The 19,283-nt window shown below is 43.4% G+C and overlaps 1 protein-coding gene across 1 annotated transcript in view; it reads left to right on the top strand.

The window, feature by feature from the left end:
- The window catches only part of LOC117505689 (ankyrin-2-like), a 235,575-nt gene that overhangs the window by 29,308 nt on the left and 186,984 nt on the right, over positions 1 to 19,283 (top strand). The window contains exon 2 of the mRNA XM_034165240.1: positions 10,155 to 10,256. Within this exon, the coding sequence (XP_034021131.1) occupies positions 10,155 to 10,256 (102 nt within the window). The remainder of the gene's footprint in view (positions 1 to 10,154; positions 10,257 to 19,283) is intronic.

The raw sequence follows: 19,283 nt of genomic DNA, 5'->3' as shown, positions 1-19,283 counted from the left end.
ATTCTCCAGCAACACGTACCATTAATCGTAACGTGTGGTAACAGGTTGCAGCAGTTCCTGAGGACACCTGACGCCTCTGCCCCAAATCATCACATTCGTGATCAGCGGCCAAGAATGTGAACGAGGTCTGTCCAAAAAGTAACGGACCTTTTTATTTTTTCAAAAACCATAAGGATTTGAATCGCATGTGCTTGCATCAGCCAAGCTTGAACCTTTGTGCGCATGCGTGAGTTTTTTCACGCCTGTCGGTTGCGTCATTCGCCTGTGAGCAGGCTTTGTGTGAGCAGTGGTCCACCCCCCTCGTCGGATTTTCATTGTCACAGTACTGTGTTTTCTGAGCCTACACTTTGATGTCACAGTACTGTTTTCTAAATGTGCACTTTGATGTCACAGTACTGTGTTTTCTGAGCGTGCACTTTGATGTCACAGTACTGTGTTTTCTGAGCCTACACTTTGATGTCACAGTACTGTGTTTTCTGAGCCTACACTTTGATGTCACAGTACTGTGTTTTCTGAGCCTGCACTTTGATGTCACAGTACTGTGTTTTCTGAGCCTACACTTTGATGTCACAGTACTGTGTTTTCTGAGCCTACACTTTGATGTCACAGTACTGTGTTTTCTGAGCCTGCACTTTGATGTCACAGTACTGTGTTTTCTGAGCCTACACTTTGATGTCACAGTACTGTGTTTTCTGAGCCTACACTTTGATGTCACAGTACTGTGTTTTCTGAGCCTGCACTTTGATGTCACAGTACTGTGCTTTCTGAGCGTGCACTTTGATGTCACAGTACTGTGTTTTCTGAGCGTGCACTTTGATGTCACAGTACTGTGTTTTCTGAGCGTGCACTTTGATGTCACAGTACTGTGCTTTCTGAGCGTGCACTTTGATGTCACAGTACTGTGTTTTCTGAGCGTGCACTTTGATGTCACAGTACTGTGTTTTCTGAGCCTACACTTTGATGTCACAGTACTGTGTTTTCTGAGCGTGCACTTTGATGTCACAGTACTGTGTTTTCTGAGCGTGCACTTTGATGTCACAGTACTGTGTTTTCTGAGCCTACACTTTGATGTCACAGTACTGTGTTTTCTGAGCCTACACTTTGATGTCACAGTACTGTGTTTTCTGAGCCTGCACTTTGATGTCACAGTACTGTGTTTTCTGAATGTGCACTTTGATGTCACAGTACTGTGTTTTCTGAGCCTACACTTTGATGTCACAGTACTGTGTTTTCTGAGCCTGCACTTTGATGTCACAGTACTGTGTTTTCTGAGCCTGCACTTTGATGTCACAGTACTGTGTTTTCTGAGCGTGCACTTTGATGTCACAGTACTGTGTTTTCTGAGCGTGCACTTTGATGTCACAGTACTGTGTTTTCTGAGCCTGCACTTTGATGTCACAGTACTGTGTTTTCTGAGCCTGCACTTTGATGTCACAGTACTGTGTTTTCTGAGCCTGCACTTTGATGTCACAGTACTGTGTTTTCTGAGCGTGCACTTTGATGTCACAGTACTGTGTTTTCTGAGCCTGCACTTTGATGTCACAGTACTGTGTTTTCTGAGCCTGCACTTTGATGTCACAGTACTGTGTTTTCTGAGCGTGCACTTTGATGTCACAGTACTGTGTTTTCTGAGCCTGCACTTTGATGTCACAGTACTGTGTTTTCTGAGCCTACACTTTGATGTCACAGTACTGTGTTTTCTGAGCCTGCACTTTGATGTCACAGTACTGTGTTTTCTGAGCGTGCACTTTGATGTCACAGTACTGTGTTTTCTGAGCGTGCACTTTGATGTCACAGTACTGTGTTTTCTGAGCCTGCACTTTGATGTCACAGTACTGTGTTTTCTGAGCGTGCACTTTGATGTCACAGTACTGTGTTTTCTGAGCCTGCACTTTGATGTCACAGTACTGTGTTTTCTGAGCGTGCACTTTGATGTCACAGTACTGTGTTTTCTGAGCCTACACTTTGATGTCACAGTACTGTGTTTTCTGAGCGTGCACTTTGATGTCACAGTACTGTGTTTTCTGAGCGTGCACTTTGATGTCACAGTACTGTGTTTTCTGAGCCTACACTTTGATGTCACAGTACTGTGTTTGAAAGGCAGCTTTGCTTGTGAGCAGCTGATCCAGGGCTGATTGTTGAGTACGTGCAGAGGCACAGAGGTGATCCTTTTGCAGAAAATGTTAGTTAAGGTAATTTTTTTTCAGAATGCTCTGTCTCCCTAATGATGTCATCAGACAGGGACACGTATCGCCAGCAGCTTTTTGTCTTCTCATTAAGGAGCGTTAATTCTTTTATTTTCGGTTAATTCAGGTGCTGTGAAATGCCCTGTGCAACGTTAATCTGCATTCTCTCCTAAAGAATTGATGGTGCAGCGCCACAGGCTGCAGTGGGACACACACAGCCAATTACAATGTCTCCTTCAATTAGACAGCATTGAGCAGGAAGTGCATGTTTGTGCACTTCCATCTAAATGCCACATGTCTGAGGACCTAGAGAGTGAAGTAAAACAATGTTTCCATGTTTTCTTACATACAATCTACTCTGTTCTGTGATTTAGATGTGTAATAGTTCAGCCTCTAAGGGGCGTGGATTTAAAGTAACTTAGGCTGTGTTGTAAATACTAGTAGAAATGAAATTGATTGGTATTGTGTAGAGAATGGTCAATTGTTCTGTGGTAGGTTAATGTAAGTGATATAATCTGATTGCGACTGACTGATATGATCTGATTGCGATCGACTGTGATATGGTCTGATTGCGACTGACTGTGATATGATCTGATTGCGATCGACTGATATGGTCTGATTGCGATCGACTGATATGGTCTGATTGCGATCGACTGATATGGTCTGATTGCGATCGACTGTGATATGGTCTGATTGCGACTGACTGTGATATGATCTGATTGCAACCGACTGATATGATCTGATTGCGATCGACTGATATGGTCTGATTGCGACTGACTGTGATATGATCTGATTGCGATCGACTGATATGGTCTGATTGCGATCGACTGTGATATGGTCTGATTGCGACTGACTGTGATATGATCTGATTGCGACCGACTGATATGATCTGATTGCGATCGACTGTGATATGGTCTGATTGCGACTGACTGTGATATGGTCTGATTGCGACCGACTGTGATATGGTCTGATTGCGACCGACTGTGATATGATCTGATTGCGATCGACTGATATGGTCTGATTGCGATCGACTGTGATATGGTCTGATTGCGACTGACTGTGATATGGTCTGATTGCGACCGACTGATATGATCTGATTGCGATCGACTGATATGGTCTGATTGCGATCGACTGTGATATGGTCTGATTGCGACTGACTGTGATATGATCTGATTGCGACCGACTGTGATATGGTCTGATTGCGACCGACTGATATGGTGTGATTGCGACCGACTGTGATATGGTGTGATTGCGACCGACTGTGATATGGTGTGATTGCGACCGACTGTGATATGGTGTGATTGCGACCGACTGTGATATGGTGTGATTGCGACCGACTGTGATTGCGACCGACTGTGATTGCGACCGACTGTGATATGGTCTGATTGCGACCGACTGTGGTGGTTTGAATCATATTTGTCTAATAGATTACAGTTTGTTCATGTAAATGGGGAATCTTCTTCACAGACTAAAGTTAATTATGGAGTTCCACAAGGTTCTGTGCTAGGACCAATTTTATTCACTTTATACATGCTTCCCTTAGGCAGTATTATTAGACGGTATTGCTTAAATTTTCATTGTTATGCAGATGATACCCAGCTTTATCTATCCATGAAACCAGAGGACACACACCAATTAGCTAAACTGCAGGATTGTCTTACAGACATAAAGACATGGATGACCTCTAATTTCCTGCTTTTAAACTCAGATAAAACTGAAGTTATTGTACTTGGCCCCACAAATCTTAGAAACATGGTGTCTAACCAGATCCTTACTCTGGATGGCATTACCCTGACCTCTAGTAATACTGTGAGAAATCTTGGAGTCATTTTTGATCAGGATATGTCATTCAAAGCGCATATTAAACAAATATGTAGGACTGCTTTTTTGCATTTACGCAATATCTCTAAAATCAGAAAGGTCTTGTCTCAGAGTGATGCTGAAAAACTAATTCATGCATTTATTTCCTCTAGGCTGGACTATTGTAATTCATTATTATCAGGCTGTCCTAAAAGTTCCCTAAAAAGCCTTCAGTTAATTCAAAATGCTGCAGCTAGAGTACTGACGGGGACTAGCAGGAGAGAGCATATCTCACCCAGTAGTTGGCCTCTCTTCATTGGCTTCCTGTTAATTCTAGAATAGAATTTAAAATTCTTCTTCTTACTTATAAGGTTTTGAATAATCAGGTCCCATCTTATCTTAGGGACCTCGTAGTACCATATTACCCCATTAGAGCGCTTCGCTCTCAGACTGCAGGCTTACTTGTAGTTCCTAGGGTTTGTAGGAGTAGAGTGGGGGGCAGAGCCTTCAGCTTTCAGGCTCCTCTCCTGTGGAACCAGCTCCCAATTCAGATCAGGGAGACAGATACCCTCTCTACTTTTAAGATTAGGCTTAAAACTTTCCTTTTCGATAAGGCTTATAGTTAGGGCTGGATCAGGTGACCCTGGACTATCCCTTGGTTATGCTGCTTTAGACGTAGACTGCTGGGGGGTTCCCATGATGCACTGGTTCTTTCTCTTTTTGCTCTGTATGCACCACTCTGCATTTAATCATTAGTGATCGATCTCTGCTCCCCTCCACAGCATGTCTTTTTCCTGGTTCTTTCCCTCAGCCCCAACCAGTCTCAGCAGAAGACTGCCCCTCCCTGAGCCTGGTTCTGCTGGAGGTTTCTTCCTGTTGGAAGGGAGTTTTTCCTTCCCACTGTAGCCAAGTGCTTGCTCACAGGGGGTCGTTTTGACCGTTGGGGTTTTACATAATTATTGTATGGCCTTGCCTTACAATATAAAGCGCCTTGGGGCAACTGTTTGTTGTGATTTCGCGCTATATAAAAAAAAAGTTGATTGATTGAGTTGATTGACTGTGATATGATCTGGTGAGCTCTGACTTTGTTTGCCTGTGAAAGTGATTTATTGCTGGAGAGGAGTTTTAGAATATTGTGCTATTTCATTGTTAAATAATTTGATGTACCCAGGGACTGCGGATGGAAATTAGCTATTTAGCGATAATCTGGTGCAACTCATCTCTGTCTAACCGCACAGCAGACAGGAGGGCGGTGTGAGTGGCCCGCTGTGAGGGCAGTGAGAGCAGTCGTGGTGATGCTGACCGGTACCGCGACCGGCCGCCTGATAAGGACGCAGAACACAATGCGCTGTTAAAAAAAAAAGCATGCAAAATTGCACTAAAGAAAATCTGTGAAACTGCGAGGCCGCGCAAGGTGAACCACGTTATAGCGAGGGACCACTGTATTTTATGACAACAAATGCTGAGCCATTAATTATTATACAGAAAACAAATGCACACAAACGTGCTGAGATGCGAACAGCTTAATGCTAACTTTAACATTGAAAATGTCATAGACATGCTAATGTGTTAGCATCTGTCCCGTTATAAAATTTATAGTTATAAAATACATCTATCAACTGTTTCAGAAGACCATAACAGGTCAGTTTAACATGGAGAAGGTAAATATTACTCAGACATATGCTCTTTAGGGCTTTTGCGGGGAAAAATTAAGATAAAGCGAAATAAAGAACCAGGAAGCAGCAGGTCAGATCGATGCTTCATTGCTTCAAGCATCAAAGAAGAGCCGCGCTACAGAAACGGTTGATTACAGACCCTGCAGGGGTTCTGTAATCGACGTGGAGACGTGATCATTTTCCCGACAAACACCCCCAAAAATAACGGCCGCTCTGAAGGACCGATAGGGGAATCGTTAAGCAAAAAGGCTGTTGATGTCAGTGGATCGAATCATTTCTTAACGATACCCAATAAGAACTGGTTCCCGATACCCATCCCTAGTCAGGTACCAGAAGTCATGCCTGGTTTAGTCCTTGTTGTTTTCCGGCAGCGAGGTGAGAAAAACCTCTCAAATAGTGAAACAGTTTTTGCACTTTTTTTTAATTTATGAAAAGGTTTATTTTAGAAGACCAGAAAGGGTCACGTGGTTTGTGTGAGTGCATCTTAAACACCATGAGAGACGAGTGTTAAGCTTCCACTGGATGAAAGAAAACATGATGCTCATGTCCCCATCTGTTACTATGACAATGAGAATGAAAATCTTCGTTGGAGGACAAAACTTGGTTTCAGTCCCATCAAACAGGTCAGTGGAAACGCTGTAGTTTTTTTGTTGCTATTCTGAAAATATCACTTACATTTTAAACAGATATGAAGCAGAAACTCACCTCCACTGTCCCGGTTTGAGATGATCTTGGATCCAGCATCTCCCTGGACTCAGCGTTTGACTTTTTTTTTTTTTTTTTTTGAGCGTTTTAAGACTTGTTTCCAAAGCAGCACAGTGTGCTTGGCCCCTCCCCCTTCCCGCCCTCTGTCACTCCGCGTGCTGTACTGGAGGGTGTAAAAATAGCCAGGTCGGGACCTCGGGGGGGAGATTTAGCACTGAGCTCAGTCTGTGAGGTCGTAAAGGAGTAAGACCAGCTGAGTGGAGCAGGCAGCCTGAGGGTCGGCTTCTGGATTGATGGAAGCCTGAGCGGATTTTAGGGGGAGGGGCCTGTGGATCCGTCACTGTTAAAAAGATTACACTGTGGCTCCACAGCGATCAGGTCGGTAAACTGGAACCATGGGCAACACGGCCATGTGTAAGGTGTGCGGGTCCGACAAGGGTCTGAGACTGGCTGTGACCCAGTCTCACCTGGACCAGGATGCTTTGACCCAGTACTTCTGTCCCGAGCACTTTCCTGGGCAGTCGCTGGTAAGTTTCAGGAGCTTTGAGCCGTGTTTTGCTGCTTTGGTGTTTGGAGGATCCAAGTGGATCAGGAGGCGTGTCCCGTGTGTGTGTGTGGTGGGGGGGGGACGTCAATGGTCCCGTCCCTTTAAAGGTCAGCGTGACACTGTACAGCATCATGGAGCTAACTTTTAAGGTGCTGTGACGGCTTTAGCAACACGTTGTTTCTCTCCAGTGACAGCTACTGAAGAATCACGGTGACTGTAAGTTATTAGTTATCATTAAATTACGTCAGTGCAGTGGTCTGGTTTCTCTCCAATCACAGCCTCTGATACATCAGGGTGACACTAAATTATTCTTAAACTACGTCAGTGCAGTGGTCTGGTTTCTCTCCAATCACAGCCTCTGATACATCAGGGTGACACTAAATTATTCTTAAACTACGTCAGTGCAGTGGTCTGGTTTCTCTCCAATCACAGCCTCTGATACATCAGGGTGACACTAAATTATTCTTAAACTACGTCAGTGCAGTGGTCTGGTTTCTCTCCAGTCACAGCCTCTGATACATCAGGGTGACTCTAAATTATTGTTAAATTACGTCAGTGCATTGGTCTGGTTTCTCTCCAATCACAGCTTCTGATACATCAGAGTGACACTAAATTAGTCTTAAATTACGTCAGTGCAGTGGTCTGGTTTCTCTCCAGTCACAGCCTCTGATACATCAGGGTGACACTAAATTATTCTTAAACTACGTCAGTGCAGTGGTCTGGTTTCTCTCCAATCACAGCCTCTGATACATCAGGGTGACTCTAAATTATTGTTAAATTATGTCAGTGCAGTGGTCTGGTTTCTCTCCAGTCACAGCCTCTGATACATCAGGGTGCCACTAAATTATTCTTAAACTACGTCAGTGCAGTGGTCTGGTTTCTCTCCATTCACAGCCTCTGATAAATCAGAGTGACACTAAATTATTGTTAAATTACGTCAGTGCAGTGGTCTGGTTTCTCTCCAGTCACAGCCTCTGATACATCAGAGTGACACTAAACTATTGTTAAATTACGTCAGTGCAGTAGTCTGGTTTCTCTCCAATCACAGCCTCTGATACATCAGAGTGACACTAAAGTATTGTTAAATTACGTCAGTGCAGTGGTCTGGTTTCTCTTCAGTCACAGCCTCTGATACATCAGGGTGACTCTAAATTATTCTTAAATTACGTCTGTGCAGTGGCTTGGTTTCTCTCCACTCACAGCCTCTGATACATCAGGGTGACACTAAATTATTGTTAAATTAAGTTAGTGCAGTGGTCTGGTTTCTCTCCAGTCACAGCCTCTGATACATCAAAGTGACTCTAAATTATTGTTAAATTACGTCTGTGCAGTGGTCTGGTTTCTCTCCAGTCACAGCCTCTGATACATCAGGGTGACACTAAATTATTGTTAAATAAGTCTGTGCAGTGGCTTGGTTTCTCTCCAGTCACAGCCTCTGATACATCAGAGTGACACTAAATTATTGTTAAATTACGTCAGTGAAGTGGTCTGGTTTCTCTCCAGTCACAGCCTCTGATACATCACTGTGACACTAAATTATTGTTAAATTACGTCAGTGCAGTGGTCTGGTTTCTGTCCATTCACATCCTCTGATACATCAGGGTGACACTAAATTATTGTTAAATTACGTCAGTGCAGTGGTCTGGTTTCTCTCCAGTCACAGCCTCTGATACATCAGAGTGACACTAAATTATTGTTAAATTACGTCAGTGCAGTGGTCTGGTTTCTCTCCAGTCACAGCCTCTGATACATCACTGTGACACTAAATTATTGTTAAATTACGTCAGTGCAGTGGTCTGGTTTCTCTCCAGTCACAGCCTCTGATACATCACTGTGACACTAAATTATTGTTAAATTACGTCAGTGCAGTGGTCTGGTTTCTCTCCAGTCACAGCCTCTGATACATCAGAGTGACACTAAATTATTGTTAAATTACGTCAGTGCAGTGGTCTGGTTTCTCTCCAGTCACAGCCTCTGATACATCAGAGTGACACTAAATTATTGTTAAATTACGTCAGTGCAGTGGTCTGGTTTCTCTCCAGTCACAGCCTCTGATACATCAGAGTGACACTAAATTATTGTTAAATTACGTCAGTGCAGTGGTCTGGTTTCTCTCCAGTCACAGCCTCTGATACATCAGAGTGACACCAAATTATCATTAAATTACGTCTGTGCAGTGGTCTGGTTTCTCTCCAATCACAGACCCTGAAACATCAGGGTAACACTAAGTTATCATTAATTATGTCTGTGCAGTGTTCTGGTTTCCCTCCAATCACAGCCTCTAATAAATCACAGTAAATTAAAATGTTAAAGTGTCAGCTCATTAAAGCTGCTTTTCATTTGTCTGCTTGTTGTCTTGTGGTTGTTCTGGTGTTTGTGCATGAAGTCGTGTTGCTGTCTTAATACTGTGTGTGTGTGTGTGAGCACGTGCACAGTAATGTGCTCACGGTAACCTGAACCGCTCAAACACTCAGCAGTTCCCTGTAAACAGAGATAATGATGTCCCACCAGCTCAGAATAGACCGCGTGCCATTTCTTTAATCAAAGCAAAAGGTGCAGCAGGCTTTTCTCTCTGCATGGGCTGGAGGACAGCAAGCCCTGCAGCTCAGTGCGTGTCCACAGAAGGCGTGTCCACAAAGGGTGTGTATTTATGTTGCCCTGTTTCCATCGGGATCAGAAGCTCACAGCACTTTACAGTGATGAATCACAATCACTGTTTCTCACATGCTGATGTCATGACTCACTGAAAGGGTCTCGACTTTACCCACCCCATGAACAAGTTGTTAGAAAGACTAACGACTGTATTCAGCAGCTCATGAGGCTGATGACACCTGCTGGTCAAATAAAGTATTGCACAGAGTCTGCAGGTGACTGTGGACAGGAAGCAGGAAGCAGTGCTGTGGACATTATCGACCAGGTGACGGATTAGACGTGGAGAACAGGTTTAGTCCACGTGGGGGACACAGTGTTGGTGCCGGCCTGTGCATCGGGAGATGCTCGTCCTTTCTCAGAAAGCGTTCCAGTTGTCACACACACACAGCTGTAAGGGGGATCTGACCCCTGACCCCTCTGCGGTCTGTTTCCTCCACTTTCCAGCTCTGATTTTTTGGTGTATGTCAGATGACTTTGTGCACGTCCCTGTGCTGCTTTGCAAAAAGAAACTGACACACATCCCAGTGTGTTTTGAACGTTACTTCATAAAACCTGTCTGTCTGTGTGTCTGTCTGTGGTCTCCTGCAGTCGGACAGCAACACCAGCTTCCTGCGAGCAGCCAGGGCGGGAAACATCGACAAGGTTCTGGAGTACCTAAAAGGAGGCGTGGACATCAGCACCTGTAATCAGGTAGGAGACAGGATACTGCACATGCGAGGGGCGCGTGCGTGTGGGACACACAGCCTGTGTGCGGGACACGCTGCCCGCGTCTCTTGCACAGCAATTGAAAGGAGGATTATTTCAGGAGAGCAGCATCTCCACTAGGGGGTGTCATAACCAGGCATGCACTTAACTGCTACTCATGGTTGTGCGTGCTAAAAAAAAATGATGTGCAGCAGAAAACACAAGGAAAGTGCTTCATAAGAGGAAGCAATGACAGAAAAGAGCTTCCCTCTGCTGTGCACACGAGCACCATGAGTACCAGTTATGTTCCCCCCCGGTCATAATATAAGACCGAACTTATTAAACTGTCTTTTTATTCCCCTGCAGATAAAAATGATTTTGTAAATAGACATTGAAAAATGTATTGAGATTTAGGGGAACCAGACACACACACACACACACACACACACACACACACACACACACACACACACACACACACACACACAAAAAAATCATATTTTCTGTTATTTTTAAACTCCCAACTGCTGGATGAGGCTGGAATAAAAAAAAAAAGAAGAAAATGTTTTGAGAATAACATTTTGCAAGTTAACGAAAGTCAGAATTAGTTCCAGGCCCGGTGCCAGAAAAAAATTTTAAGGGGGCGATGAGTTTATCACAGCGGGTGGGGTTGCTTCCCCCCCCCCCCCCCCCCCAAAAAAAAAGTGCGCACCGGAGGGGTCGTGCCTCTGAGCGTGCGTAATGAATTGGGTGCGCTTCTGGAAAGCTCGTGTATTTATGCTGCACCGTTGTAAGAGACTGACTAAGAGTAAAGAGTGATGACAGTATTTTTTAAATTATTATTTGAACGTATAGACACGCTCGGTCAAGTGATCTCCTGCATACCACAGAGCCGGTGTTCTGTCGAGATGAGGTGCTCCAACTTTCGACACTCTGGGCTGTGACGTACCTTAGTGTTGTCCAATAGGAACGACGTGTCGGGCCAAAACACGGAAGACTCGTGGCAGAAACCACTGATCTCAATCAATCAATCAATCAACTTTTTTCTTGTATAGCGCCAAATCACAACAAACAGTTGCCCCAAGGCGCTCCACATTGCAAGGCAAGGCCATACAATAATTATGAAACACAGTCTACGTCTAAAGCAACATAACCAAGGGATGGTCCAGGGTCACCCGATCCAGCCCTAACTATAAGCCTTAGCGAAAAGGAAAGTTTTAAGCCTAATCTTAAAAGTAGAGAGGGTATCTGTCTCCCTGATCTGAATTGGGAGCTGGTTCCACAGGAGAGGAGCCTGAAAGCTGAAGGCTCTGCCTCCCATTCTACTCTTACAAACCCTAGGAACTACAAGTAAGCCCGCAGTCTGAGAGCGAAGCGCTCTAATGGGGTAATATGGTACTATGAGGTCCCTAAGATAAGATGGGACCTGATTATTCAAAACCTTATAAGTAAGAAGAAGAATTTTAAATTCTATTCTAGCATTAACAGGAAGCCAATGAAGAGAGGCCAACACGGGTGAGATATGCTCTCTCCTGCTAGTCCCCGTCAGTACTCTAGCTGCAGCATTCTGAACCAACTGAAGGCTTTTTAGGGAACTTTTAGGACAACCTGATAATAATGAATTACAATAGTCCAGCCTAGAGGAAATAAATGCATGAATTAGTTTTTCAGCATCACTCTGAGACAAGACCTTTCTGATTTTAGAGATATTGCGTAAATGCAAAAAGGCAGTCCTACATATTTGTTTAATATGCGCTTTGAATGACATATCCTGATCAAAAATAACTCCAAGATTTCTCACAGTATTACTAGAGATCAGGGAAATGCCATCCAGAGTAACAATCTGGTTAGACACCATGCTTCTAAGATTTGTGGGGCCAAGTACAATAACTTCAGTTTTATCTGAGTTTAAAAGCAGGAAATTAGAGGTCATCCATGTCTTTATGTCTGTAAGACAATCCTGCAGTTTAGCTAATTGGTGCGTATCCTCTGGCTTCATGGATAGATAAAGCTGGGTATCATCTGCGTAACAATGAAAATTTAAGCAATACCGTCTAATAATACTGCCCAAGGGAAGCATGTATAAAGTGAATAAAATTGGTCCTAGCACAGAACCTTGTGGAAGTCCATAATTAACTTTAGTCTGTGAAGAAGATTCCCCATTTACATGAACAAACTGTAATCTATTAGACAAATATGATTCAAACCACCGCAGCGCAATGCCTTTAATACCTATGACATGCTCTAATCTCTGTAATAAAATTTTATGGTCAACAGTATCAAAAGCAGCACTGAGGTCCAACAGAACAAGCACAGAGATGAGTCCACTGTCCGAAGCCATAAGAAGATCATTTGTAACCTTCACTAATGCTGTTTCTGTACTATGATGAATTCTAAAACCTGACTGAAACTCTTCAAATAGACCATTCCTCTGCAGGTGATCAGTTAGCTGTTTTACAACTACCCTCTCAAGAATCTTTGAGAGAAAAGGAAGGTTGGAGATTGGCCTATAATTAGCTAAGATAGCTGGGTCAAGTGATGGCTTTTTAAGTAATGGTTTAATTACTGCCACCTTAAAAGCCTGTGGTACATAGCCAACTAACAAAGATAGATTGATCATATTTAAGATTGAAGCATTAAATAATGGTAGGACTTCCTTGAGCAGCCTGGCAGGAATGGGGTCTAATAAACATGTTGATGGTTTGGATGAAGTAACTAATGAAAATAACTCAGACAGAACAATCGGAGAGAAAGAGTCTAACCAAATACCGGCATCACTGAAAGCAGCCAAAGATAACGATACATCTTTGGGATGGTTATGAGTAATTTTTTCTCTAATAGTCAAAATTTTGTTAGCAAAGAAAGTCATGAAGTCATTACTAGTTAAAGTTAATGGAATACTCAGCTCAATAGAGCTCTGACTCTTTGTCAGCCTGGCTACAGTGCTGAAAAGAAACCTGGGGTTGTTCTTATTTTTTTCAATTAGTGATGAGTAGAAAGATGTCCTAGCTTCACGAAGGGCTTTCTTATAGAGCAACAAACTCTTTTTCCAGGCTAAGTGAAGATCTTCTAAATTAGTGAGACGCCATTTCCTCTCCAACTTACGGGTTATCTGCTTTAAGCTACGAGTTTGTGAGTTATACCACGGAGTCAGACACTTCTGATTTAAAGCTCTCTTTTTCAGAGGAGCTACAGCATCCAAAGTTGTCTTCAATGAGGATGTAAAACTATTGACAAGATACTCTAACTCCCTTACAGAGTTTAGGTAGCTACTCTGCTCTGTGTTGGTATATGACATTAGAGAACATAAAGAAGGAATCATATCCTTAAACCTAGTTACAGCGCTTTCTGAAAGACTTCTAGTGTAATGAAACTTATTCCCCACTGCAGGGTAGTCCATCAGGGTAAATGTAAATGTTATTAAAAATGATCAGACAAAAGGGAGTTTTCAGGGAATACTGTTAAGTCTTCTATTTCCATACCATAAGTCAGAACAAGATCTAAAATATGATTAAAGTGGTGGGTGGACTCATTTACTTTTTGAGCAAAGCCGATAGAGTCTAATAATAGATTAAATGCAGTGTTGAGGCTGTCATTCTCAGCATCTGTGTGGATGTTAAAATCGCCCACTATAATTATCTTATCTGAGCTAAGCACTAAGTCAGACAAAAGGTCTGAAAATTCACAGAGAAACTCACAGTAACGACCAGGTGGACGATAGATAATAACAAATAAAACTGGTTTTTGGGACTTCCAATTTGGATGGACAAGACTAAGAGACAAGCTTTCAAATGAATTAAAGCTCTGTCTAGGTTTTTGATTAATTAATAAGCTGGAATGGAAGATTGCTGCTAATCCTCCGCCCCAACCCGTGCTACGAGCATTCTGACAGTTAGTGTGACTCGGGGGTGTTGACTCATTTAAACTAACATATTCATCCTGCTGTAACCAAGTTTCTGTTAGGCAGAATAAATCAATACGTTGATCAATTATTATATCATTTACCAACAGGGACTTAGAAGAAAGAGACCTAATGTTTAATAGACCACATTTAACTGTTTTAGTCTGTGGTGCAATTGAAGGTGCTATATTATTTTTTCTTTTTGAATTTTTATGCTTAAATAGATTTTTGCTAGTTATTGGTGGTCTGGGAGCAGGCACCGTCTCTACGGGGATGGGGTAATAGGGGGATGGCAGGGGGAGAGAAGCTGCAGAGAGGTGTGTAAGACTACAACTCTGCCTCCTGGTCCCAACGCTAGACAGTCACAGTTTGGAGGATCCCAAAAAATTGGCCAGATTTCTAGAAATGAGAGCTGCTCCCTCTAAAGTGGGATGGATGCCGTCTCTCCTAACAAGACCAGGTTTTCCCCAGAAGCTTTGCCAATTATCAATGAAGCCCACCTCATTTTTTGGACACCACTCAGACAGCCAGCAATTCAAGGAGAACATGCGGCTAAACATGTCACTCCCGGTCTGATTGGGGAGGGGCCCAGAGAAAACAACAGAGTCCGACATTGTTTTTGCAAAGTTACACACCGATTCAATGTTAATTTTAGTGACCTCCGATTGGCGTAACCGGTGTCATTACTGCCGACGTGAATTACAATCTTACCAAATTTACGCTTAGCCTTAGCCAGCAGTTTCAAATGTCCTTCGATGTCGCCTGCTCTGGCCCCCGGAAGACAATTGACAATGGTTGCTGGTGTCGCTAACTTCACATTTCTCAAAACAGAGTCGCCAATAACCAGAGTTTGATCCTCGGCGAGTGTATCGTCGAGTGGAGAAAAACGGTTAGAGATGTGAACGGGTTGACGGTGTACACGGGGCTTCTGTTTAGGGCTACGCTTCCTCCTCACAGTCACCCAGTCAGCCTGCCTTCCCGACTGCACGGGGTCTGCCAGGGGGGAACTAACGGCGGCTAAGCTACCTTGGTCCGCACCGACTACAGGGGCCTGGCTAGCTGTAGAATTTTCCACGGTGCGGAGCCGAGCCTCCAATTCGCCCAGCCTGGCCTCCAAAGCTACGAATAAGCTGCACTTATTACATGTACCGTTACTGCTAAAAGAGGCCGAGGAATAACTAAACATTTCACACCCAGAGCAGAAAAGTACGGGAGAGACAGGAGAAGCCGTCATGCTAAAACGGCTAAGAGCTAGTAGCTACGCTAAGCTAGCGGATTCCCAAACAGGGAATCCGACACTAGACAGGCTGTGGAGCAGCACAGGTAACGCACGACAACAGTGCTAAAATAAAATAAAAATCCACTAGACAGGCTGTGGAGCAGCACAGGTAACGCACAACAACAGTGCTAAAAAATAAAATAAAATAAAAATAAAAATCCACAGGACAGGCTGTGGAGCAGCACAGGTAACGCATGACAACAGTGCTAAAATAAAATAAAAATCCACTAGACAGGCTGTGGAGCAGCACAGGTAACGCATGACAACAGTGCTAAAACAAAATAAAAATCCACTAGACAGGCTGTGGAGCAGCACAGGTAACGCACGACAACAGTGCTAAAACAAAATAAAAATCCACTAGACAGGCTGTGGAGCAGCACAGGTAACGCACGACAACAGTGCTAAAACAAAATAAAAATCCACTAGACAGGCTGTGGAGCAGCACAGGTAACGCATGACAACAGTGCTAAAACAAAATAAAAATCCACTAGACAGGCTGTGGAGCAGCACAGGTAACGCACGACAACAGTGCTAAAACAAAATAGAAATCCACTGGACAGGCTGTGGAGCAGCACAGGTAACGCACGACAACAGTGCTAAAACAAAATAGAAATCCACTGGACAGGCTGTGGAGCAGCACAGGTAACGCACAACAACAGTGCTAAAAAATAAAAATCCACTGGACAGGCTGTGGAGCAGCACAGGTAACGCACGACAACAGTGCTAAAAAATAAAATAAAAATAAAAATCCACTGGACAGGCTGTGGAGCAGCACAGGTAACGCACGACAACAGTGCTAAAACAAAATAAAATCCACTAGACAGGCTGTGGAGCAGCACAGGTAACGCACGACAACAGTGCTAAAAAATAAAATAAAAATAAAAATCCACTGGACAGGCTGTGGAGCAGCACAGGTAACGCACGACAACAGTGCTAAAACAAAATAGAAATCCACTAGACAGGCTGTGGAGCAGCACAGGTAACGCACGACAACAGTGCTAAAATAAAATAGAAATCCACTAGACAGGCTGTGGAGCAGCACAGGTAACGCACGACAACAGTGCTAAAATAAAATAGAAATCCACTAGACAGGCTGTGGAGCAGCACAGGTAACGCACGACAACAGTGCTAAAATAAAATAGAAATCCACTAGACAGGCTGTGGAGCAGCACAGGTAACGCACAACAACAGTGCTAAAATAAAATAGAAATCCACTAGACAGGCTGTGGAGCAGCACAGGTAACGCACAACAACAGTGCTAAAATAAAATAGAAATCCACTAGACAGGCTGTGGAGCAGCACAGGTAACGCAAGACAACAGTGCTAAAACAAAATAGAAATCCACTAGACAGGCTGTGGAGCAGCACAGGTAACGCACAACAACAGTGCTAAAATAAAATAGAAATCCACTAGACAGGCTGTGGAGCAGCACAGGTAACGCACGACAACAGTGCTAAAATAAAATAAAAATCCACTAGACAGGCTGTGGAGCAGCACAGGTAACGCATGACAACAGTGCTAAAACAAAATAAAAATCCACTAGACAGGCTGTGGAGCAGCACAGGTAACGCACGACAACAGTGCTAAAACAAAATAGAAATCCACTAGACAGGCTGTGGAGCAGCACAGGTAACGCACGACAACAGTGCTAAAATAAAATAGAAATCCACTAGACAGGCTGTGGAGCAGCACAGGTAACGCACGACAACAGTGCTAAAATAAAATAGAAATCCACTAGACAGGCTGTGGAGCAGCACAGGTAACGCACGACAACAGTGCTAAAATAAAATAGAAATCCACTAGACAGGCTGTGGAGCAGCACAGGTAACGCACGACAACAGTGCTAAAACAAAATAGAAATCCACTAGACAGGCTGTGGAGCAGCACAGGTAACGCACGACAACAGTGCTAAAAAATAAAATAAAAATAAAAATCCACTGGACAGGCTGTGGAGCAGCACAGGTAACGCACGACAACAGTGCTAAAAAATAAAATAAAAATAAAAATCCACTGGACAGGCTGTGGAGCAGCACAGGTAACGCACGACAACAGTGCTAAAACAAAATAGAAATCCACTAGACCGGCTGTGGAGCAGCACAGGTAACGCACGACAACAGTGCTAAAACAAAATAGAAATCCACTAGACAGGCTGTGGAGCAGCACAGGTAACGCACGACAACAGTGCTAAAATAAAATAGAAATCCACTAGACAGGCTGTGGAGCAGCACAGGTAACGCACAACAACAGTGCTAAAACAAAATAAAAATCCACTATACAGGCTGTGGAGCAGCACAGGTAACGCACGACAACAGTGCTAAAACAAAATAGAAATCCACTAGACAGGCTGTGGAGCAGCACAGGTAACGCACGACAACAGTGCTAAAATAAAATAGAAATCCACTAGACAGGCTGTGGAGCAGCACAGGTAACGCACGACAACAGTGCTAAAATAAAATAAAAATCCACTAGACAGGCTGTGGAGCAGCACAGGTAACGCACGACAACAGTGCTAAAACAAAATAGAAATCCACTAGACAGGCTGTGGAGCAGCACAGGTAACGCACGACAACAGTGCTAAAATAAAATAGAAATCCACTAGACAGGCTGTGGAGCAGCACAGGTAACGCACGACAACAGTGCTAAAACAAAATAGAAATCCACTAGACAGGCTGTGGAGCAGCACAGGTAACGCACGACAACAGTGCTAAAATAAAATAAAAATCCACTAGACAGGCTGTGGAGCAGCACAGGTAACGCACGACAACAGTGCTAAAATAAAATAAAAATCCACTAGACAGGCTGTGGAGCAGCACAGGTAACGCACGACAACAGTGCTAAAAAATAAAATAAAAATAAAAATCCACTGGACAGGCTGTGGAGCAGCACAGGTAACGCACAACAACAGTGCTAAAAAATAAAATAAAAATAAAAATCCACTGGACAGGCTGTGGAGCAGCACAGGTAACGCACGACAACAGTGCTAAAACAAAATAAAAATCCACTAGACAGGCTGTGGAGCAGCACAGGTAACGCACGACAACAGTGCTAAAATAAAATAAAAATCCACTAGACAGGCTGTGGAGCAGCACAGGTAACGCACGACAACAGTGCTAAAACAAAACAAAAATCCACTGAACAGGCTGTGGAGCAGCACAGGTAACGCACGACAACAGTGCTAAAAAATAAAATAAAAATCCACTGAACAGGCTGTGGAGCAGCACAGGTAACGCACGACAACAGCGCCCAAAAAAATAAAATAAAAATCCACTGGACAGGCTGTGGAGCAGCACAGGTAACGCACGACAACAGTGCAAAAAAAATAAATAAAAAAATAAATAAAATAAAGTAATAAAATAAAAATCCACTGGACAGGCTGCGGAGCAGCACAGGTAACACACGACAACAGTGCTAAAAAAAATAATAAAATCAAAATCAAAATCCACTGGACAGGCTGTGGAGCAGCACAGGCAACGCACAACAACAGTGGTAAAAAATAAAATAAAAATCCACTAGACAGGCTGTGGAGCAGCACAGGTAACGCACGACAACAGTGCTAAAAAAAATAATAAAATCAAAATCAAAATCCACTGGACAGGCTGTGGAGCAGCACAGGCAACGCACAACAACAGTGCTAAAACAAAATAAAAATCCACTAGACAGGCTGTGGAGCAGCACAGGTAATGCACGACAACAGTGCTAAAATAAAATAAAAATCCACTAGACAGGCTGTGGAGCAGCACAGGTAACGCACAACAACAGTGCTAAAAAATAAAATAAAATAAAAATAAAAATCCACTGGACAGGCTGTGGAGCAGCACAGGCAACGCACGACAACAGTGCTAAAACAAAATAA

This window comes from Thalassophryne amazonica, unplaced genomic scaffold (assembly GCF_902500255.1).
Source record: "Thalassophryne amazonica unplaced genomic scaffold, fThaAma1.1, whole genome shotgun sequence".
Classification (NCBI taxonomy): domain Eukaryota; kingdom Metazoa; phylum Chordata; class Actinopteri; order Batrachoidiformes; family Batrachoididae; genus Thalassophryne; species Thalassophryne amazonica.
Note: the sequence above shows the minus strand (reverse complement) of the source record. Positions and strands in the feature narration are given on the sequence as shown.